Below are 24,380 nucleotides of genomic sequence, written 5' to 3'. Positions count from 1 at the left end.
TTTGCCCCTTGCATTTTTTGGCAACTGGTCTGAAGCCAAGCAAGTAAACCAACAAAACAAAAAACAAATTAGCCAAGCAAAATGCCAAACCAAACCAATGGTGTTTGCTTTATGTGGTGTGGCAAACATGAAACCCCATGGCACACTCTGCCTCATGTTCTAGACAATATGTTTCTATAGTATCCTCCAGGTGTTGTGCACTACAACTTCCATCAGCCCCAGCCATGTCAGGATGATAGGAGATGTAGTCCAACAGCACCTGGAGGGCAGCATGTTTGGTCTGCCCCTGCTGTATGACATCCAAGTGATTTTGAAATTGCAGGTCTTTTTCATCACTGTGTCATTTTGTGAGACAGCTTCAGGTTGAACCTAGTGGTAATGGTGCATGCAAGAGGAAAATAATGTGGCTTGCTTGCTGGTGTTACACCGAGGACTTATTTTGCTGCATGGCTCCATGCAATAAAAGCCAACAGTAAATACTTGTTGCTTGCCTCTTAAATTGGAGTTGTGTCTGTACGTTTGCAGGCTACATAAATAGAATTTTCATGCTTTTGGAAAAAATGTCATAAATTAAACTGGTTTATAGAAACCAAGGATTGTGTAAAGCTTTCTTTTCTTTTTTTTTAAAAAAGGATATTTTTTCCCGAAGTGCAGAGGTACTGAAGTCCTGCACAAATGCCTTTCTGCATGGCTTCTGATTGCTTCTGACATTTCAAACTGTTCTAGACATCCACGAGCGTCATGGAGAGACTCAGTCAACTTGATTTGTGGAAAGCCCTTACAATGCTCGTGTTTAACTCTTCACTAGACCTTTAACTGGAAGCTATGAGTGTAGAGTTTGCCTGGAAAACAGCTGCCCAAGGGAAGCTGTGGGTGCCAGATATGGCTTAGCTTCTTTGACAAACTCCCACAATGCATGAGGCTCTTAGCCAACATTTGTGCTGAAGCCCCTGAGAAGAATAACTTGACAAAGTAATTTAATTGGCCAGATCTATATCATTCAGCATCTTCAAGGGCAAATTCGAACTGGGTCATTAAAAAAAATCAAAAATCAATGATGCATCCTTCTCTTGTCCTGTATAGCAATTCTGGCCATCTTGTGCCAAATCATTAAAGGCAGCTTTCCAAATACTAGTGAATGTCAAAGTGGCTTGCACACGGTGTGCTCTCAACTGGAAGCCCTTCCTGCTAGGCTGCCCATCTCTGCCACATGAGGTACTGGTTGTGCAGATTTAAGGGAGCATGCCTGGTTTGGCCACACTGGGCATGGAGCCTTGGGGTAGCTGCAGGGAGTGGCACAACTATGAGGTAGAATGGAAGGCAAAATGTAGGGGGCTCCAAGTTTTGGCATTGCAGAGGGTGCCGCTGAAATTTGAGACCGTAAGGTCCACCACTGTTGCTCACTGTTGAAACGGTGATATTTTGCATGTGTCCAGTGATGCAACATGCCTCATGAGAAAGTGGTTTGATGACCTTTGGGTATTGTTGAACTCTAACTCCCATTAGTCCCAGCCAGCATGGTGAATGGCTAGGGATGTTGAGTGTCCTGCTTTGCAAATGGCTGTCAAGAGGGCAGTCCTTAATTGCAAGGAGTCCTCTATTTTGGGACACAATGGCTATAGGTGGTGTGCCTCCAGGTGGTGTGCCTCTGAAGAGCTCATTTGTTCTCCAAGAATTCTCAAAGATTACAGACAAAGGCTGTGAGATTACATTCACAGGCTCCTTTAGTACCCTTGGGTGCAGCTCACAAGGCCTTGCAGATTTGAAGTAGCTAGGTGTTCCCTTACCACCTCTCTTCCTATCTAGGGCTGCAGCTCCCTCCTTGCATAGTTTATTCTGTTATCACCGGGTTGGGCACTGCTTTCCTTTGGTGAAGAAAGAGGCAAAGCAGGTGTTGAGCAGTTCACCCTTCTCTCTGTCGCCCAATAGCATTTTCCCATCTTCTTCACACATTTATTTACTTATTTACTTAGGACACCAGTGAAAGAGTCCCCAGAGAGGTTTTGAAGACTCGGCAAAAGAAAGGAACAGTCCAAAATTAAGCCAATTAGAAAACCCTGACATATTTCAAGCTTTGTTCTCTTCCTCAGAGGACACGTCCTTATCTGGATGCTGCAAGTTTTGTACTGTCTGAAAACCCTGAGGCAAGGATTGATGTGTGAAGAGCAGAGCTCTGGTACCTAAGAGCTTGGTTCTGCTGTCAGCAGGGCCAGCCCACCCATGAGGCAAGGTGAGGAAACTGCCTCAGTTGGCAGGAACCACCAGGGCAGCAGATCTAAATGTAGATCTTTCTTTCTCTCCTGCCCCTTGTTTCTGATGTAGACCTTCCCTTACCCCTTCTTCCCTGGCAGAGAGGGGGGATGCCATTTTGAGGTCTGCTTCAGGTTCCAAAATGTCTTGGGCCATCCCTGGCTGTCACTCTGCATATGCACTTGAAGTATATGATTCCTTTGACTTTGCTCAGCAGGAAACTGTGCAGCAAGTGCATCCTCACTGCAAGTGCATGGAGGAAGGAAAAATTTGGCATTGGAAAGAGATTTTGTGATCAAGAGGTGTGAGAACTCTGAGAATATTCTAATGTCTAATCATGCACCTGATTCTTTGCCAACTGCCAATTCAAGCATGAGCTACAATTTGGTCTTCATCGGCCATGGCAAGAACATAAGCCTTCTTCTGAGTAGCACTGGCCCACTGGAATTTCCTTTGGTGAAATCTGCTTCCCATGCAGGGCAGATCTGTCACTAAGGTCCAAATATGGCACGGACTTGAGACAATTTGGCCTCTATTGGCTCTTGCTGCTCACATTCACATACACACCCAGGACTGCCCAATCAATCTGCAGTGAGAAACGTGCATTGTCACACCAGCCATGACTCAGCAAATGCAACTACTGTTTTACAGCATCACTTCTGTACAGGCTTGTCCACAATCAAATCAGGAAGCTGCTTTATACTGAGTTAGACCAATGCCCATCTAGCTCAGTATTGCCTACAATGACCAGCAGAGGATCTCCAGGATTTCAGGCAGCCCTACCTGGAGATGCCAGGGATTGAATGTGAGATCTTCTTGAGTGCAAAGCAGATGCTCTGCCACTGAGCTACAGCCCTGCAAAAAGCTATGAGGCTGCTTTATACTGAGACAGGTCATTGGTTCATCTAGCTCAGCTTTGTCTACAACTGGCAGTAGCTCTCCATATTTTTTGGGGAATGGAACATTCTATATGGAGATCTGGGACCTTTTGCATTTAAGGCAAATGTTCTGTGACTGAGCCATGGTCTTTCCATCCTCCGGCCCTCACACAATCCAAACGCAGGTCATTTGCATTCAAGTGTACATGCACCCTTCCATCCCTGCCCTGCCCCATTTGATCTCAGCATTTTAGTCTCCTGTAAGACTGCATTTGGCGCTCCAAGTCAAAAAACCAGTTTAGATGCTGACTGCCATTTTCATCCTGCAAATAAACCAATCTTTTCCTATGTTTAAGTCCAAAATTAGGATGTGCATATGATTACTGCATAACACCTCATATATAATTAAAACAAATAATGGCACAGTGCAATTGGCCCCCATGTCTTAGAATAATAGAATTGTAGAGCTGGAAAATGGGTCATCTAGTCCAACGCCCTGCAAAGCAACAGGTTCCACATAAAAGATGCCAAATGTCACACCTTCAGGGTAGCACATGTAACTCATGAATTCAAGTAACCCGTGACATGTACAGTAGCAGTCAGTATGAAAGAGTGGCTGTGCTTACGTGATTTCCATCACTGGTGTCACTACACCTGACCAGGAGCGATAAGTGGTGGGATGGTTGGTATGGTGCTAATGTGCAGGTGGAGTCAACCCTGCAGGTGTATTTGTACTGTTTCACCCTCCCAGCCAATATGCCTCTTCCCCTCTCCCTCCTGGAAATGTGCAGAGATGCCAGTGATAGGAGGTCAGGTGAGCACTGCCTTGACTTCTTAAGAGAGGTTGGTGCTCAAATTCCACAATTATCTAATAAATGTTGACTTGCATGGTTTCAGATCTCCCCTCTTTCTTTTGTTGCCTTTGATCTCTTGGTGCTGCAATCCTCTGATGTTTCATTGTTAAATTCTAAAACTGTTAAAATGCAGTTGTACCACTGCCCACCTTGCACCATCCATCATCAATACATGTAGATAGTGACACAGCTGCTTGGGATAGAAGAAAAATCCTTATTTGGGCACCTGGTGCACAAGCAAGATACATTTCTGATGCATGTAACACTGGCTTCTTGAAAACCATGGTTTGCAAAGTGGGTGTTGGATAAGGAACTGGTTACTCATTCATCCTCACTTTCCAAGTCCACCCTAGCCATAGTTTATCATTTACAGCTGCATTTGATGGCAACCAAGTTCACATTGCAGACCACAATACTATACATCTGAGAGTAAGTCCCACATACATCAGGATTACTTCTGAGCATACATGTATAGGATTCCACTTCTAATCAGGATTAGAAATCAGCATTTATTTGACTGAGTTTGCAAACCCTGGTTAAGAGCTTGATGTGGTTAGTGCTAGTGCAGACAAGATGCTAAGAACCATGAATGAGGCCAATAATGGGTGGGGGAGAAGTGAGTAGGTGTCAAAAAGTTCAAAGGGTGAAGAAGCAGACATCCCCAAGACTCCAGATATGCAAACAGGAAATGCCTGAACTTGATCATACCCCCAAATTGTAATGTAATAATAGAATCATAGAATTCACAGAGAATTTGATGTGTTCCAGCGGTTCTCAACTTGTGGGTCCCCAGATGTTGTTGGACTACAACTCCCATCATACCTGAGCTCTGGCCTTGCTTGCTAGGGATGATGGGAGTTGTAGTTCAACAACATCTGGGGACCCACAGGTTGGCAGGGGGAGAGAAAGAAAGAAAGCCATTATCTTGGAGAAGCCTGACACTAAATCAGGAGTGACTAATTTTTTTGGGGCCCAATGTCAAGAGTTGCAAAAGTGGATGGTTAAAAAAAAAAAGATTTGAAGGGGATCACAAGACGCTTTTGGCATTTACTTACACATGGAAGTGGTCAGTAAAAACATGTATTGTTATTTTTAAAGTAAGTGATTTTTAATTTAAAAATGACAAATGGGGGAAGGCTATGGGGGAGCTACAAAAAACCCTTAAGAGCATAAATATGACTTGCAGGTCACAGGTTAGCCACCCCAGTGCTAACGAGTGCACACACACATGCTCCATGGTAATGATACCTTGACATATGCAACAATTTTCAGAGAGATCGTTGCCAGGTAGAGAGAGTTCATTGCAAAATCCATCAGGTTCCACCAGTCGTGAACATACTCATTGAAGCCTCCGTCCCACATTTCTTTGATTTCGCCCCAGATAAAACCTAAGGAAAGAGAGTTCATTTCCATGAGACACGTTCACTGGCCACCAAAGCAGAGTAAACAGGACGTTATGAAAACACTATTTAAAAACAGTGGCTCAGAAGCAAGATTTGGTGATCCCCTCTTGCCACTCCTTTGTTTCTGAAAAAAACATAATGATGCTGCTTTTAAGTAGTCTGCTCTGACAGGATGTGAAATATGGCTTGATGTGGAAGGACTAGTACAAGCATAAGTAGCTGAGCTGCCGCTTCAAATGGAAAAGGCTTAAAAGCCCCTGGAAGAAGCGTACATTTAACCGTTTTTATATTAAGATGGAAGTGCAGCAAGAGCAGTTTGCTTTGAGAAAATTCAGTTTAACTTTGAAAAAGGCTATTTGGAGGTGTGTGTGTGTGGGGGGGGGTAAGTATCTCTTTCCTTTTTTATTAGAGACAGTCTCTTTCCTAAGTTGTTAGAGACTGTTCATGCCACCCCTCTTGACCCAAGCATAATAGTGGCTTTTGATTTCCCCATTTTGGCATTCAGGCTGCACACTGGAGACGTGACAGTGGACCATGCTGAAGCGAGCCTTTGGTGCTCGGTTCCTGCAACTGAGTCATTGTCCCTTCTCTTGGTAAAGCCTCTGCCAAGCTAAGACCTTAAAGAGTTTCTGCCAGTTAAAGAGGGACAGTGGATGGTGAGATGGGCCAGTTCAGTGAGCCAGCTCTGTGTAACGTAGCTTTACACACCATCCATATCTGTGTGTCCATTTATATCCCTTTTCAGCCCCATCAAATTCCATGCAGAGTCAATGCAAAGAGGGAGACTGGGACTACTCATCAGCCTCCCTGACTTTCATGCGCTAATTTTTTGTGTGCAAATTATTATATAGCTCCGTAGTAGAACATCTGCTTTGCATGCAGGAGGTCCATGGTTCAATTCCTGGTATCTCCGGGAAGGACTGGGAATGTCCCTGGCCTGGATAGACCAAATAGGCAGCCTCCTGTGTTCCTAAATGGAGTGTCTGCTCACCCTCCAAACATTGATTCTGCTTAGAATTTGAAGACCCAAAAAGGGGATGATATGATGCGCCACTACCAGTTTATTGTTTTTTATCCTATCACTACAGGCCTGAATATGCATTAATTGAGCTTTATCAAAATATAATATCAATTCTATCTACATTCGCCCAGCAAGAAAAAACAATGAACAAGACAAGCAAATGAAACGAAAAGAAAAGGCACCCAGCCATGTTGGACCCTTCCATTTCCTTATGGTCACTAAACAACAGGGAAAGAGAGAATTGAATCAATGAGAGGCATCCATTGCACTTGTTCCATTTGTGCAATGATTTTTGCTTGCCCTGTGAAACTTTGCATGCTCTCCTCCCTCTGTGCATCCCTTGCCCTCTACGGATCTGCTCCAGAGGGTTGGGGGAGCCCCCCAGAACAGACCCGAGGAGCGTGTGGCAGGGCAGAGGGAGGTGGGAAGTTTCATTGTACAAATGTAGATCCTTGTACTAATGAAACTTCTTTGGATGCATCCTGGCCTCATGAAAACTTAACAAAATCTTATCTTTCAGTTTCTTTTGAACTGTGATTTCAGTATCATCATCTTGCTGAGACTGGTTAAGGAATGTTTTATTTTTCTACCAAAATCTTCTTCTTCTTCTTCTTTTTCTTTTGCCTGTTCAAACAAATCAGTGGAGTGGATTCTGATGAAGAACCCCATATGTTACATTCACTGCGAGTAATCATTGTTAGAATTGTTACTATAGTTACTGCCATGCCGTCTGCATGGAACGTGACTGTTCTTTCCGTTTGTCTCCCTCCTTTTTTAGAAGGAGGCATTTCATATTTTCTCCCCCTCCCCCCTATTAAAGAAGGAAATACTTTTTTTTTGCTATGAAACAATGCCTTCCCTCCGCAATTTAACCAAGAGCCCCACTATATCTTTCTTTCTGGAGACAAACACAACCTGTTAAAGCAAGATTCAGGTAGGCAGCCGTGTTGGTCTGACACAGTCGAAATAAATTAAAAAATTAAGAAATTGTCGAGTAGCACCTTAGAGACCAACTAAGTTTGTTCTGGGTATAAGCTTTTGTGTGCATGAACAAACCTAGTTGGTCTCTAAGGTGCTTTGTTGTTGTTGTTTAGTCATTTAGTCGTGTCCGACTCTTTGTGACCCCATGGACCAGAGCATGCCAGGCACTCCTGTCTTCCACTGCCTCCCGCAGTTTGGTCAAACTCATGCTGGTAGCTTTGAGAACACTGTCCAAGCATCTCGTCCTCTGTCATCCCCTTCTCCTTGTGTCCTCAATCTTTCCCAACATCAGGGTCTTTTCCAGGGAGTCTTCTCTTCTCATGAGGTGGCCAAAGTATTGGAGTCTCAGCTTCAGGATCTGTCCTTCCAGGGAGCACTCAGGGCTGATTTCCTTAAGAATGGATAGGTTTGATATTCTTGCAGTCCATGGGACTCTCAAAAGTCTCCTCCAGCACTATAATTCAAAAACATCAATTCTTCGACGATCAGCCTTCTTTATGGTCCAGCTCTCACTTCCATACATCACTACTGGGAAAACCATAGCTTTAACTATACGGACATTTGTTGGCAAGGTGATGTCTCTGCTTTTTAAGATGCTGTCTAGGTTTGTCATTGCTTTTCTCCCAAGAAGCAGGTGTCTTTTAATTTCGTGACTGCTGTCACCATCTGGAACCCAAGGAAGGAAAATCTCTCACTGCCTCCATTTCTTCCCCTTTTATTTGCCAGGAGGTGATGGGCCCATGATCTAAGGTGCTACTCAACAATTTTTTAATTTATTTCGACTGTTAAAGACAAGATTGAAACAGTACGAAGACACCTGAAACAAAAGAGGCACCATCATTTTATTTACAACCAATTCATCCTTTGCTTGTTTGTTCCCCTGTAATCCCTTTTGTTTCTGCAGAGGTGTTTTGCACAATTTAAACTCAAAGGCAGAGACAGAGAGAGGGGCATTAAGAAATACTACCTAGTTAGGAGCCTGCTTGCAGGCATGTGCTGTGAGCACGTTCTTTTACGCAATGACTAGTTCCCGCTGTTCTGGTGTTTCAACCCAGATAATCACTCTCAGCTTCGTTTTCAGAAGCTGTGCAGCTGAGCTGTAAGAATACAATGCAATGATTTGTCTTTTTTTTCCTTTTTAAAATCAACTTGTCTTTTTATTCATAATTTCAGCTTGCCTGTAGGCAGATGCGGACCTAGGCTCCCTTGCACCCTTGACAAGGAGATGTATCGGTGCCTCCAAAACTGAGAGACCACGGACAAGAAACTAAAGGAGTTTACTTTTTGTTGCCATTCACATTATGACAATGACTCCCTCTGCTCCTCCCCTCCTCTTCCTCTTCCATCAGTCCATCTGCTTCTCTCTGCTCGGTCCTTTCCTTCTGCCTCCTTCCGCCCTCCCTTCCTTTTTCTTCTTCCTGCTCTCTCTGTCTTTCTTTGCTCTAAGCCCTACAGGGCACTCCACTCACACTTCTAATATTGCCACTGGCCCACTGAGGGGCCCGCAGGACTGCTGCAAAGTCCCATAACAGCAACTGGATTTCTCTGCCAAGGCACCCAGAGGAGCCTGTGAACCTTGTCCAGCTGCCCAGAGCAGCATAGGAGTGTCCCAGGGAGTGCATGGATGGGAAGGTTCCTGGCCACTCCAATCCAGAGTGGAAAGACAGGATTTTTGTGCCCCACTGGGCCTGCACCCTTGATGGGGGCCAACCTAAATAACCCGTAGGTCTGCCCCTGCCTCTAGGTCCCATGAGATCTATGTGAGATTAATTGTAGTTGGGAGAATTAACCTTTCAGGGATATTTGTGTATGTGGATGAGGCTTTGACACAGAGAGAAGATGTTCTCCCATTCAGAGTGAAGTTTTGTTTTCACTCTGAACTGGCTTTGTAGTGCCATCACATATTTGATTGGCTGCATCACTAAATCTGAGTGATGATGTGATGCTTTTACTCTGCGTAGCAGACAACATCAGTCCTTTTCAGAGTAGATCCACTGAAATTGATGGACATGTCTAACTTAGATACATTACTTTCAGTGGGTCTACTCTGTATACAACTTAGCTGGAAAACTCTGTTTTAAAAATAATGCATCAAATGCATTGAACTAGATGACTCTTAGAAGGACTCCAAGGGTCATCTAGTCCAGGGATGTCTAGCAGGTCGATCACAATCTACTGGTAGATCCCCGGGAGGTTTTGGTAGATCATGGTTGATCATTAGGTCCCTTTCCTTAGCGCTGGTAAAAAAAGAATCCGGCCCTGCCCCCTCATCCCACCCTCCATTGTTGCACGATCTGCAGAACGGAAGATGGAGTTTACTCAGTGAGGCTGTTTGTTTCCCCAGCAATCTGTTGATGAGTGGCTGTTTCCCTTTCTCCCTTGAGTTTAGGCTTGAATCCTCAAAAACTGGAGCTTTCCTCCTGCCTAAAAAAAGTTCAACAACTTTGACCTGAACCCCCCAAAAGGGGGTAGATCACTGCCAGTTTTTAACTCTGTTAGTAGATCACAGTCTCTTGGGAGTTGGCCATCCCTGGTCTAGTTCAGCCCCCTGCAATGCATGATTTACAGCCAAAGTATCCCAGACTGATGGTCATCCAACATCTGTTTGAAAACCTGCAAGGAAGGAAATCCTAGCAGCTTCAGAAGCAATCCATTCCATGGTTGAACAGCTCTTAACATTAGAAAGTTATTCCTAATGTTTAATCCAAATCTACTATTTTGTAATCTGAATCCATTGGTTCAGGTCCTACCCTCTGGAGCTGCATAAAACAAACTTGCTTCATCTTCCATGTGGCAGCACTTTAGCTTGTTGAAGATGCCTATCATATCACCTCTCTCCATACCCAACTCCCTTAACTGTTCATCAAAGGGCTTGGGTTTCAGACTCTTCTACCTCATAAACCAGTTCTGCCCTACTGGTAAGGACCAGGTTCAAGATAGTTGTTCCCCTTGCATCTTCCTGTAAAGCTGATCAGGCAACCAACTTACACTTGCATCATCTGTGCCTTCGTACATGCTCAGGCGAGAAAACAAACATGGCACAGGTGCTGCAGGTCACCGAAGCAGCTCCCTCACTGTTCATGCCTCTTGTTCATGCCTCTTGCACCATGATGCAGACCTTGGGGTCTCCCATCTCCAATTCCGCTACTAAATGCCCTTGCAAACACCCCTGTTTACTAGTCCTGCCCACAAGCTCCTGATAGCCTGACTCTTAATCACAGGCAGGTTCTTTCATAGCAAAAGTAGAGACTCAGAGGCATTCTTAACTTATTTTTGCAGCCATGGTACGGCTAGGCATGTTCCTGTCATAACAGACTATGGCTTATAGTGACATCAAATTGCAGCCACAATCTACAGTACATTTTCTTCACTGATATAGTTTAGTGTAGCAGCAAGGAGACTGAATCTGTCAAAATGTCTAGCGACCCTCTGTGCTTCCTGCGTAAGGGTTTGTGAAGTGCATGAAATAAGCTGGAAATCTATATGTGGCTGGCTGTTATGTCCACCAAATAAAAGTGCTGCTGCTGGAACATTCTAATAATGCTGGGAGAGCATTCTTTCTTAGGCTGAAAGCTTGCTAATCATCCATGATGCTAATAGTCCAGAAGCTAATGACTGGATATGTTTTCCTCATAGCTTGAGTTCTCCTATATGCCCACAGCTGCTTTGAGGTCAGGGCAGCTTAACCTGAAAGAGGCGAAGAAATATGTGTGTTTATGGAAGCATGCTTATTTGCCAGGCTCATCCTAATTAAGCTAATCCCCTTATATAGAACAGCAGGACAAAAAGAGACAATGTCACCATCTAGCACTTCATACCTGAGAAAGCTTAGCTTTTCACTCTTAACATTTGACTAGTGCTGCATACAGGTTGAAGTGGACATTAAAAAAATAATTCGAAGGAAAGGAAAAACAAAAAAGCCCACTTTGCCCACATGAATCATCCAGCTCACCCAGTAAAATGTTTTTGAGAGCTTTAGTTAAAACAACATCCATTATCGTTCCATTATTTGACCTTTGCGAAAATTATTATGATGAGTTATTTTAAGTGAGTGTGATGATCTCCATCCATCTGCAGAGGGGCTGTTTACAAAGGATGCACCTGTAGGAAAAAATCTCCTACAGGGAAAGCTTGAGACAAAGGGGAGTAAATTTCCCCCTACAGTCTGCTTGCAGGCTTCTCTTAGGCATCTGGATGGGTGCTGTGAGAGCAGAATGCCACTGTGCCAATCCAGCATGGCTCTCATGTTCTTGGCAGCTGGTTTTCTAGGTGCAGCCCTTGGAAACAGCACCTGTGCAAATGTATCAACCGTATTTTACCGCATACTGGTCGCCACCTTGTAATATACCACACCACTTTTTCAGACCCTAAAATCGGTCCCAGGGCATTTCCCACATAATAGTCACAGGGGAAATTGTGAGGTGAGATGGGGATCAGCATGGGGGCTCCTGAGGCGGTGAAGTTGGGAGTCTGGGTCCTGAGCGGAGGTACAGTATCTGGAGGAGGCAAGGCAAAGCCAATCCCGGGCTGCTGCTGCCATTGCCGCCACCTTGTGATGCATGGAGTTGAGAGGCAAGGAGGCAGCTTGGCTGTGGGGCTGACTGGCAGAAGCTTTCCAGAGATGTTACTCATTACCCACTGTTATTAGCTGTGAGGGAATGGACCAGGGACCTCTTGAATGTGAAACATGTGCTCTGTCACAGTGCTTTCCCAAGGTGTGACAGTGCAGAGTGTGCCTCACAAACTGTACTGTACACCATTTCATTGCTGCCCCTATAAATATTTTAACTCACTTGTACCACCTGGCTAACCCTAATCAGAAGCACAGACTTAAGACAAATGAGGAAAAGAAAAGGAAAAAATTATACCTATCTTCTTCCCTCAGCCCCATCCCAAACTGGTAGCAAAAACAGGGGGGAAAGGCTAAATCCAGTAGACTATTTGACCATTTTTCACCCGCAGAAGAAACAAAAGCTACTGATTTGGAAATTAAGGTGCTACACCTATTTGCATGGAAACAGCACCCCAAACCAAATTAATCTGCATGCAAATCCCATCAACCCTCACATGCTTTTGCATTCAGTGGTTTACCTAGAACCCAGGGGAGGATCATCCATTCAACGATGGTTGGAGGAGGTCCCTGCATGTGGAGGTCAGTCCTGACAATGTGCTGCGACGCCAGTAGGAGCATGAAGAGAAAGGTAAGGTAGGAGCCAGTGTGGCAGATAAACTTTATAAATGGCTTTTTGATGAACAGTCCCAGCCTGCTCTTAGGGGCAATCAAGTAGGCCACAGAAAGCACGGGAAACAGCAGTCCAATGGTGATGCATGTCAAGAGCTTGACCACCCAATGCTTTCGCCGCCATCCGGGAAAGCCATCATACCAAAGCGTCGCTAGCAGCTGCTGGCAGTTGGGCTGGGCAACAAACTGGAGAGAAAGAAAGAGGAGAGAGAAAGGGAGAATCTGAGAGAAACATTGCAAAGAGGGAAAGCAAGGGATAAGCACAAGAATGAAAGAAGAGATTTTCTGGATGATGAGCACAAGAGCCCTCTCCCCTCCTGTAGTTTCCAGCAACTGGTGCTCAGAAGCATTGCTTCCTCCAACTGTGGCAGCAGAGGATAGCCATTGTGGGTAGTAGCCATTGATAGCACTCTCCTCCATGTGTTGGATGTGTTTACAACACAGATGCCCATGTAGGCAGAGACTCCAGCCTGCATTGTTTTCTCTCTCCCCCCCACCTCCCCACTGCCCTTTTTCCAGTATGGATGGCATGATGACCTACTGAGTGCCTGCTCAGTCTGTTGTCCAAGTGCTAATTACAGATGGGCAGCTTCAGGGGTTTGGGTTTCCCTTCTTAGAGTTCTTTCCTGGAACCAAAGAGCCCTTTCCCAATATAGGACTGAGCTTGACAGCTCTTGAAATAGAGGATGGTACTCAGTAAAGCAGGACACAAGGCCACCTAGATTGTGTCACCTGCAACAGCAGATGGATGTGACTCTTCTACAATTCATCTCCCTGCATCTGTTCTCAGTGAAATGATTTCATTTTACAGACTTGGCTCTGCTACTAAAACTTAAGGGGGTTCATATTTCAAGGAGGAAATCCTTTTAAGATTTTGCTTCCTTTTCTACTTTGTGCTAACCCAGAGGAAGAGCCATTAGAAAAAAACCAAACCAAACCATAACTACTTAAACTTTTAATCAAACTTTTATCTCGGTCTTAGTGAGAAAATGTACCAAAAGGTGTCATGAGCAGCAGGGATAGTGCTCCATCCCCCCCCCCCCCAAGAACAGCAGTAGTCACTAAATGTGCACATCACAGCGGGAAAGCAATTGGATTGCTCTCTAGTCATTAAATGACATCCTCCATTGACTTATGTTGCATGATTCTGGGCCGTCACTGGCAATAGGCTTTCATTTAAATATCATGACACATTGTTTTTAAACCAAAGGCATAATAAGAAAGAAAAAAGAGTGCATGAAATCACCATAAAATGAAAGCCAGCACAAAGGCAACCTAAGCAGGGTTATTTCAACCTTATGAGAAGCTTTTCCAGTTTTGCTTTTTCTACTAAAGAATCTGAGAGTCATTGACACAGTGCCTGGAGGCGGGGGCTGACCTAGAGCGGGCCCCTAGGAGGGGGCTTTTATATTCCTCCACACTCAGCTCATAGACTGCTGGGATAGCTCAGTTGGTAAAGCATAACTCAAGGGTTGTGGGTTTGAGCCTCATGTTGGGCAAATGATTCCTGCATTGCAGGGGGTTGAAATAGATAACCCACATGGTCCCTTCCACTCTACAATTCTGTGATCTTATGTGGGGCTCTGAGCAAGCTTCTGCCCTCTCATGTGGCTGGCTGAACATGAGCATGTGCAGATTGTTTCCTCTGAGCACTAGGGGAAGGGTTGCAGCTCAGTGGTAGAACATCTGCTTTGCATGTAAAAGCTCCCAAGTCCAATCCCTGGCATTTCCAGGTAGGACTGCCAGAGACCCCAGCCTGAAACCCTGGAGAATGGCTGCCAGTCAGAATAAGCAGTACTGAGCTAGATGGACCAATGGTCTGACTCAGTACAAGGCAGCTTCCTATGTTTCTCTGTCTGAAGAAGGACCACAGCTAAGTGGTCCTTGCATGCAGATGGTCCCAGGTTCAGTCCCCAGCATGCCAAAGTAGAGCTGAATGTGTCCCATTTCAGAAACCTTGGAGAGCATGGAGAGTATACAACACTCTCCTTGGGTCTGACTAAGTCTGAGGCAGCTTGCTCTGTTCCACATCAAAACCTTTGGGTTATAGGGAAAGAGCTTTGGAGAGTTGGGGTGTGTTTTGCAGACAAACCTATGATCCCACACACAGTTCTTTCTTGAAATAAGCCTTTGCATGTCATGTTAGTGATAAAACGTGGCGCTGGCCCCAGAGCCACAGGCCTGATAATACTACGGCATCACCCCACTACCCTGCCTCTTCTCTTGTGATCATGAGCCAATGTGCTGCTGATGCTTTTGGTGTCATTCCCGACACTGTCAGTTCCGAACATGATTTTCATACTGTTCTATAATTTTTCCTCATTTGCCCTGGAAAAGGAAGAATGACTGCAAACATCACATCTATTATTCTCCACATGAATCTGCCATATGGGTCAGGCTTCACTATAAGCTGAATGTTTTGCGCAGAGGAAATAAGGAGGACATAGCGTAAGCACTAAAAAATGCTGAGCATACTTCATTTTATATTTCCTCCATCAATCATGCTTTGGGCAAACTGCATTCTGTTATAGCCACAGTTACATTTGCATCCCTAGCCCTTTCTTCTTTTTCTTTTAAGTGACAATGAAATTACGAAGCATTAATTATACATGTTCAATAATCAGCAGTGAGGAGATGATGTACTTTCGCCCTGTATCAAAGCAGCTACCAGCACCATCTTTTCTTTATTATCAGGCAGAGTTAGAAGGCTAGGCAAATCTGTTAAGCCATTACATTTTGGGCAAAAAATTATAGGGAAACTCAGCTCCCCCCACAACACTTTTCTTACGCTTGCAATTTCAAGAACCAAGATCAAGGAAAATATATTAAAGTGTGTAATCCAATAATAGTTTTGTAATGTTTGTCTGTATCTCTCTATCTTTCCATCTTTCCATCTTTTTAATTTTCCCGAACAACACTTTACAGCAAGGAAAGAAAAACATCAAGGATAAGGAAAATAATATTTCCCTGTTCATCACAATAGTTTAACTGAATGTAATTTAGGGTAGAAATCAACAATTTTGGTAACCCAGAAATTCCTAAACCCCTTTTTTTCAAATGAAAAACAGAAAACCACCAGCCTTAGGCTATGATCCATCCTTCTGCAAATGCAATGACCATACATGGAAGGATCACCATAGGGCTCATTAGAAAGCTGGTCCCCTCCTTGACATATGCTTGTAGGTGCATACAAAAAGAGGTTCATTATAGGGATTGTGAGATCTGTGTGTATGCCTTTGTGGTTATGCAAATCTGAACTCAGAATCCAAGTGTTTAGGACTGGGTGGACTCCATGACTCCTGGTCATTGGCCATGTTTGCTACAGTGCAGTGGCGTAGCGTGGGTTGTCAGCACCCGGAGCAAGGCAAGTAATTTGCGCCACCTAACCCGTGGATTTGCGCCCCCTAACCCGTGGATTTGCACCCCCTAACCCGTGGATTTGCGCCCCCTAACCCTAACCCCCAGATGTTGCGCCCGGTGCGGCCAGCCCCCCCTGCACCCCCCACGCTACGCCACTGCTACAGTGCATGGAAATTGTTGAGCAAAACTTACGGCAGGCACTCACTTGGGTAAGACTAGTCTAGTAGGTGGCTTTGTATTACCCCACTGCAAGTAATGTCCTTCTGTGTGAATATTCATGATTTAAAAAGTCACGCTTAGAGTCATGGTTTCTCCTTCTTGCTATTGCAATTAGTTTTCCTCCCACGTGTTCCTTCAGGGTAACTTCAAAACACCACACAGCCTATCATATTTGGCCAAGTGGTGACATCACTTTGATAAAATTGAGAGCAACTGAGAGTGAGAGAATGTTTATGAATAAGTGAACATTCTCTGTGAAAGGGAGCTGAAAAATCACGAAAGGGGGGAGGCATTTTCTGGTGCTGCTGAAGATCTTTGCAAACACAGGTGCCTTGGCACAGACCTTGTAATGTGCAGCTCAAGATATTGCTTATCATTTGGCAGACTGTGACACTTCTCAGGGTCTTACTTCCCTGATTTATAAACTATGAAAACACAGTGGGTGAAGCAGGCAAAGCCATGGTGGGTGACTGCAACGGAATCACTGGGGATAGGGAGGTTTAGAATTCAGTGCATTCTCAGATTCCTGATTGTTCTTCTACAGACGTGACTTTACCTACCCCACACCTGACACCTGTTGTGGGATGGGAGATTGAAGCACTGTGTTACAGTGCCTTCTCTCCTTCTTATGACTGGTTTCAGAGAGCAACCATGGGTGATTTTTATTACCCCTCCCCTTGGCAGTTACGCTGTGGGGTGTTGAAGGTAATCAACTTATCCACAATGCTGTTTAACATCTATATGAAGCCACTGGGAGTGGTCAGAGAATGGTACCCTCCGTATGTTGATGATGCCTTTTGAATTTTGGGGTTAAGGATTTTGTAGGAGGTTTGCAGTTTAATTTAAAATTGATTTGCCTTTTTTTAAGTGCAAAGATAAAGAAAGCAAAGAATTTAAAATGTAAACCATAAAGCACCATAGCCTGGAACGACAAAAGTTCAAAGATGCAGTGCAGGGAATAACAATAATGTATTAACTCATACGAAGCTTCCCATTACAAATAATAAAGCTATATAAAAATGAAAGTATTCTCCACCTCTGAGCTCCATCAATATTAAGAATAAAGGTTTTATAAAGTCTTAGATAAGCCAAATGTTTGTGCATACTGCTGGCACAGAGTGACTGTGTACCTCAATATTCATATAAGAAATATTCATATAAGAAATAAAACCATACCATATAGAAAAACAACAACCAATGAGCCCCGCCCTTCAGATACTTTTAATTTTTGAGATATCTTTTCAAGAAGGGCAATTAGGCAGACTCTTCAGTACGCTGGTGATATTGCTGGAATCTTGGAGCTAAACGTTTTATAGGTGGTATGCAGTATACTTTGGCAGATGGATATATGTTCTGCATAGCATATAGGATGGCAATTTCATAGAGGCATGGGATAATATTACATACTTTAGACTTGGGAAAAGTCAGAGAGGGGGAAATGTGAGCAATGGTTTTATTAACTGAACTATTCAGGGGGACTATTGGATTATTACAAGATTGATTTAATTGCTTACATCTTTAAGTGCGTGCCGTCAGCGGCTCCCAGCTGGTTGCCCAGGAAAGTTTAAAGACAGGGAAAGGTTTATTACTGTCCTTTTTTATTTCAGACTTTACAGAGAGAGGCTGTAGAACCCAGCCACTTGGATAATGGCATTGTCCCAAGTGAATCTCCACCCCACCCCACCCCCGTCTCTCCCACTTCCTCATTCCTCATTCCTCATTATCTCCTCTAAGGGTGCTGCTACGTGCCCTCTGTCTTTGAGCTCTTTGCTCTCCTACTTTTGAGGCTCGTCGGGTTCTGGGAGATGGAGGGTCTGGAATGCTTTCTAATGACAACACTTCAGCCAGCTGCTGCTCTGGTTCTTCCTCCTCCTCCTCTTCTCCTATTATATCCCAACTTTCCCTCTCATCTGCCTCTGAGCTGTGATCTCCAGCAAACCTCTGTTGTAAATCTATACTGTCTTCCTCTTCCTCCTCCCTGGAAGGAGCAGGCTGGAGAGGCGGTCTCCACCATTCCTCCTCTGCCCAGTCCCTGACAGCAAAGAAGAAGGCTGAATTGCAAAGTGAAACTAGAAGGGTTAGGAGAAGATAAAGAGAAGCGAAAGTTCCTGAGAGACTCCTGAGAGACCAGTTGCTGAGCTGAGCTGAGTAATGCTGACCAAATAATTAGATGCCAGGGCATGCCATAAGCATAGCTGTCAACTTTTCCCTTTTCTCACGAGGAATCCTATTCGGAATAAGGGAATTTCCCCTTAAAAAAAGGGAAACGTTGACAGCTATGGGCATAAGACTTATTAGAGGAAAATCTGTGAGATCTCATTCACATTTCTGCTTGTCCCGCCATTTTCCCCTGGAGAAAGCCACTCTTTACTAATGAATCGGAACAAACATCCATTGCGTTTTCCACAGATTGATGTTTGTTCTGAGTCAGCGGTAAAAAGCGGGTTTTCCTGGGAAAATCAGAGGGGAGGGAGGCAAATTGAAAACCACTTGTACCCATGCTTTCCAGGCATGGGGCAAGTGAAGTATGAACAAGTCCTGAGAGTAGTAAGAACTGGTGTTGGTAATAATAAGGCAATCACAGAAATGAGGAAGTTTTGAATCTTGAATCCAGAGCCTGTAAAACTTTTGCTTATATGCAGCTTTTCTTAGTTGTGACCTAGGAATTGTGAATTTGGGTGAAGATATTGAGTGATTCTTTTAAATGGAAATCTGGCATGCCAGGCTATGAATAGTGGGAAGTGAAAATCAGGGGTATATAATCTGAAATGGCTCAAGGCCTCAATACCTTAAGGGCTGCCTCTCCCCATACAAACCGTCATGGACACTGTGCTTGTCATCTGATGCCCTTCTCTGTGTCCCTCCTCCCTGAGTGGTTTGGAGGGTATCAACACGAGAACGGGGTTTTTTCAGTGGTGGCTCCCCAACTGTGGAATGCTTTCTCCAGAGAAGTTCACCTGGCACCTTCATTACATGTCTTTAGGCACCAGGCAAAAACATTCCTCTTTACTCAGGCCTTTGGCCATTAAATAATATATGGCCTGTTAAAGCGCGCTCTCTCTGTGTGTGTGCGTGTGTGCGTGTGTGTTGTTATTACGATTGTTTTATTATTATACTCTCTGTAGTTATGCTTTTTATGTTTTTATTATTGGTGTTCTTTAAAACGTGCAACTGCATGCAAAAAACAGGCATATCAGAATAAATTCTTACTGAAATGCTATGAATTTTCACGAGGACTTTAAAAAAATCACAAACCGATGTGGAAATTTTTTATTGAGTTGTTTTTACTGTACATTGAACTGTCTTTGAAATGTTGCTTTGTATTACATTCTTTTATTGTGCATGGCCCATGATGTTATTTTAATTAGAGGCAGCATATACTTCTTTTAAAATGAAATAAAAAGTGATAAGTCTAAACCTTCATTATTCAAAATTTCCTCATTATCTGAAATTTATAACATTTCCTTCCATACACTGTTCTGGTAGTGAAATTGTGGATAATAAATGGTCCTTTCCTCTTATTCAAACTGTTCCAAGACAAGCCAAATGTTTTGTGTGCCCCTGAGGCCATCAGGATGCATTACATACATCAATTGTGAAAGTATTAATCTACCTTAGAGTCCTTCATGCCTCACAGTGTTTCGTAACGTGTGAAAATGGCTTCTCGGAGGAGGAAAGACTGCAAAGAATAATGAAGACCATAAAGACTTCCCTGATTTCATAGCTTTAGAGCTAAGGCTGAGTACTGACCTAAAGCTTAAAACAAAAATATGTGGGATATATCCAGCCTCATTTTTCCAACATGCTTAACTCTAATTAATGCATGAAGGTGTTAAGGCCATAGCATAAGCTATCTTGTCAGGCTTACGTGGCTAACAAACCCTTGCCTTGGGAGGAAGGGTTACTAAAGCCTTTTTCCACAATGTGAACCAACCACTATGGATGTCTGGACTGGTTTCTCAAAGAACCAGACTGCATGGCTTTAGCAAGACATCTTTGTGTTTTTATACACATAATTTAGAAGCTCCTACCATTTTTGAAAGTAAGTTGTACTGCCTTTCTTTTCTTGGTGCTGTATGGAAAAGCACATGAATCTGACATTTGAAGAGTTTGTAAGTAAACCATTTTTAACCTACCCAAAGGGTGGTCTCTTTCTTTGCTAAGGAAAGTGGGGAACTTTGGAAAGAACCTAGAAGAGGATATTTTAAATGTGTAATAACCTATATTTCCACACTTTACTTTGTTGCATGTTTTGTGATTTTAAATTTCTTAAGGTGCTCTATCTCACCAAAGAGTGCCTGCTCCAAAAAATTGGATCTAGGCATCCAGGGAATTCTCCTTTTATTCTTTAACCAAATTACCAAAAAAATAAAATTTTAAAAATATCAACAAAATGAGCACTCCTGAAGATGACAGTTGAAAGCATTGCTCAAAGAAGCACGAGTGCTATTGAAAACTCTGCACAACCCATTTGCTTGCTATTTAAATGAGATGAAGGCTAACATCACTGAATACTTCTGCCCCAATACCTTGTTGTTTCCTGTAATATTTTCTCAAAACACTGTTTTCTTGGAACTGATGCACAAATCACAGCAGGCAGCCTCTTATGCATTAGTCTTCCAACAGGAAAGAGAGGCTGACCCAATCTGAATTTGAACAACATGTTCTACTAATGCATGTGCTCCAATTGTTCCTATATACCAAGGAAGTGGCCCTTATTTTCTTGTACCTTGAAAATGATGCTTTGGGGTGCATGCATGTGTTAACATGCACAGGGATGAACTAGAGTCGATAAGGTAGTGTACCTCAGAGGAAGAGAATATGCTTTGTAGGCAAGTCACCTCCAGTTAAAAGGGTAAGGGAGCAGGTGATGGCAAAGACCTGTACCTGAGACTCTGGAAAACTGCTGTCAGAGTGGACAATAATGGACTTGATGGACATATATCCGGTTACAGTAGAATTCTGCTTCTGATTCCACCCCTTCCCCCCGCTCCCCACATACTGCTTCTCCCAGTTTCAGAGTGGAGCATGATGGGCAGGGAGAGTGGCAGGAAGACTGCATGGTAAAATTGCTATTAGCCAAGTGGCAAAAGCCCAGGTTGCATTCAATTATACTTAAATTATACTTGAATTATACTCAGTTATACTTATGTGGTGCTGTTGTCTAAACCACAGAGCCTAGGGCTTGCCGATCAGAAGGTCAGCCGTTCAAATCCCCGCGACGGAGTGAGCTCCCGTTGCTCCGTCCCTGCTCCTGCCAACCTAGCAGTTGAAGTAGATAAAAAGGTACCACTCCGGCGGGAAGGTAAATGGTTTTTCCGTGCACTGCTCTGGTTCGCCAGAAGCAGCTTAGTCATGCTGGCCACATAACCCGGAAGCTGTATGCCAGCTCCCTTGGCCAGTAAAGTGAGATGAGCACCGCAACCTCAGAGTCATTCGCAACTGGACCTAACGGTCAGGGGTCCCTTTACCTATACTTAGGAATAGACCCACTGAAATTGATGTCCCTAAGTTAGCCATGTCCATTAATTTCATGAGTCTAATACGAGTATGGTTGTTGTTGGATACAACCTCATGGCACCTGATCCTGAGATTCAGTCCTTCCCTGGAGAACCTGAGAAAAAAGCTGAATCCTGAAGATGAGGTGAGGGGAATCTGCCTTCCCCAAACCTGGTGCTCTTGAGATGCTGTAGAACTATTGCTGTAGAACTTCATCCCTGCCATGCTGGCTAGTGCTGGGGTGAGTTGAGTCAAATGACATTTAGAGGGCACCAGGTTGGGGGAGGCAGGGAGTTCTGGATTCCATTGTGCCTGCATCTTCATGGGTTTGGAGAATGCTGCTCCACTTCCATCTTTCCTGTAGCCAACTATCCAGATAGTAACTTTTGCTGACTATTAACAGGTGGATGCGACAGAGCCTTGCCACTTCAGAGCAAAGGCCCATGTCTTCTAGCATCATGTCTAGCATTGTAACCAGCTATCTCCACAAAGCCAACAAGCTGGACAAGAAGATGATAGTCTTCTCCTGTGTCTGCTGCTTAAAAAATGTTATTCAGAGGTATATTACTCCTGGGCATGGAGGTTGCATCTGGTCTTGTGTTACAATTGCAACAGTTTTGTAATACAGTGGTACCTTGGGTAACAGATGCTTCAGGTTACAGATGCTTCAGGTTACAGACTCCGCTAACCCAGAAATAGTACCTTGGGTTAAGAACTTTGCTTCAGGATGAGAACAGAAATTGTGCAGCGGCAGCAGGAGACCCCATTAGCTAAAGTGGTGCTTCAGGTTAAGAACAGTTTCAGGTTAAAAACGGACCTCCAGAACAAATTAAGTTCTTAACCAGAGGTACCACTGTAAACTCAACTTGGTCCATTGTATAATCACGCATTCTCTCCCCCCTTTTTTCAATTTTTAAAGCAAATTGCTTCAAAAGCCAGTGCAGTATAGGCTATTGGCAAGTAAATGAATCTTATCTTTATAGGGTTGGGAAGGTTCCACCATTAATGAATATCTTCAGCAAAATATGGGAATTTGCAGGCCCTAAAATTTCTACAGTTGTGATTGCATTTAAATGTCTTTAATTTATTTCCAATATCTATCTATTTCATGCTGGTTCATCTTAGGAGGAAAGAGAAAAGGTAGATGAATACTATAGATGGGGAAGAAATTTGATTCAGTTCGCATTTAAAGGCAAATCTTATTTTTACTTCCTGTAACAATACGCAAACCAAAATGCACCCGTCCTTTGAAATCTGGAACTTTTCTGAATTTTGCAGTGCTGTTCTCCAGACAAGTAATGTGTATAAAGATGCATATGCTGCGGTAAAGTATGCATAGAAATGCACATATCCCATGAACTAGCTTAGGAAGTGCATTGTGTTAGGAGAATTGCTTTGCAAAAATGTGTATACCAGGTAAAATTACACACAAAAATGGAGAAACTAGGGTAAAATTATGTTAAAATGCTGATGCATTTTCATGAGGATTTTTTTTTAATTGTAAACTGTTGTGAAAATGTGGGGAACTGAGGGTAGGATTGGAGAAAAAAGGGAGCTCAGAGAAAGCCAAACTGACAGATTCACCCATCCCTAGCAGAGACAGGGGTGCCTCTCAGGTCCAGGGCCCTGTGGCCCATGAGGCCCCCAAACCACCACTCAAATGGGACAGATGATGAGGCCAGCAGCTGGGCTGCATGTTGAGGCCCACTGGGAGCTGGCCTATTCCTATCTCTAAAAACATTGTATAGTCAGGGAATAAGCAGTTGGGCACATGCCAGGTTACAGATGCTCATTTTATTATCTTATTCCACAACAAAATGGTGCTGATTCCCAAGTAAATGTGCTTAGCATCAGGGCAACAGAAGCAAACAAACCCAATGTTATTCCTGTAGTCATGCTGTTGCTAGGATTAAAACGAGTTTTAAAAAATGTGAAACTGTACAAGTTCGGTCTATTATTTTTAATTTAACGATTCTGGGGTTTTTTGGTTTATTGTTTGCCTCTAACAGCAAGAATGTAGTAAAAGTTGTAGCCCATGCCATGGAGGTGGGCAGTGGGGAGGAAAAGAAGACTGTGTGCTTCACAACTAAAGCAATACAGTGGTACCTCAGGTTACATACGCTTCAGGTTATATACGCTTCAGGTTACAGACTCTGCTAACCCTGAAATAGTACCTCGTGTTAAGAACTTTGCTTCAGGATGAGAACAGAAATCGTGCTCCGGCGGTGCGGCGGCAGCAGGAGGCCCCATTAGCTAAAGTGGTGCTTCAGGTTAAGAACAGTTTCAGGTTAAGAACGGACCTCCGGAATGAATTAAGTACTTAACCTGAGGTACCACTGTATGTGTTTGTAAGGCGTATGCACACACAACTGAGGTTGGAGAGGATCACATTATTATCTCCCAACCTGCAGACTGAAATAATGTGGTCACAGGGCCACACAAGTTTGCCCCACCCCCTGTTTCAGAATAGTCCTGGTCAATGCATGTAGTGCAATGACCTAGTAGACTTGAGGTGGTAGATGGAGGATTTTGGATTACAAGCAGAAAACTCCAGTCCTGATGCAAAGAGAAAAGAGTTTCCAGCCCAATCCCCTTTTCCAACAGTTGTTCTACCATCTTGTCCTACTTTATAGGAACAACATAAGAACATATGGAGATGCCTTATTCTGAGTC

The 24,380-nt window shown here is 43.7% G+C and overlaps 1 protein-coding gene across 5 annotated transcripts in view; it reads right to left on the bottom strand.

Annotated features, from left to right (window-relative positions):
* TRPC5 (transient receptor potential cation channel subfamily C member 5) overlaps positions 1-24,380 on the bottom strand; it is a 177,542-nt gene that overhangs the window by 43,749 nt on the left and 109,413 nt on the right. For all 5 annotated transcript variants that reach the window (XM_079961625.1, XM_079961626.1, XM_079961624.1 and 2 more), the window contains 2 exons: positions 12,479-12,815; positions 5,231-5,370 (listed from right to left, as the gene is read on the bottom strand). In XM_079961625.1, the coding sequence (XP_079817751.1) occupies positions 5,231-5,370; positions 12,479-12,815 (477 nt within the window). The remainder of the gene's footprint in view (positions 1-5,230; positions 5,371-12,478; positions 12,816-24,380) is intronic.

This window comes from Podarcis cretensis (assembly GCF_951804945.1).
Source record: "Podarcis cretensis genome assembly, chromosome: Z".
Taxonomy (NCBI): domain Eukaryota; kingdom Metazoa; phylum Chordata; class Lepidosauria; order Squamata; family Lacertidae; genus Podarcis; species Podarcis cretensis.
This window is presented reverse-complemented; position numbering and strand designations above follow the sequence as displayed.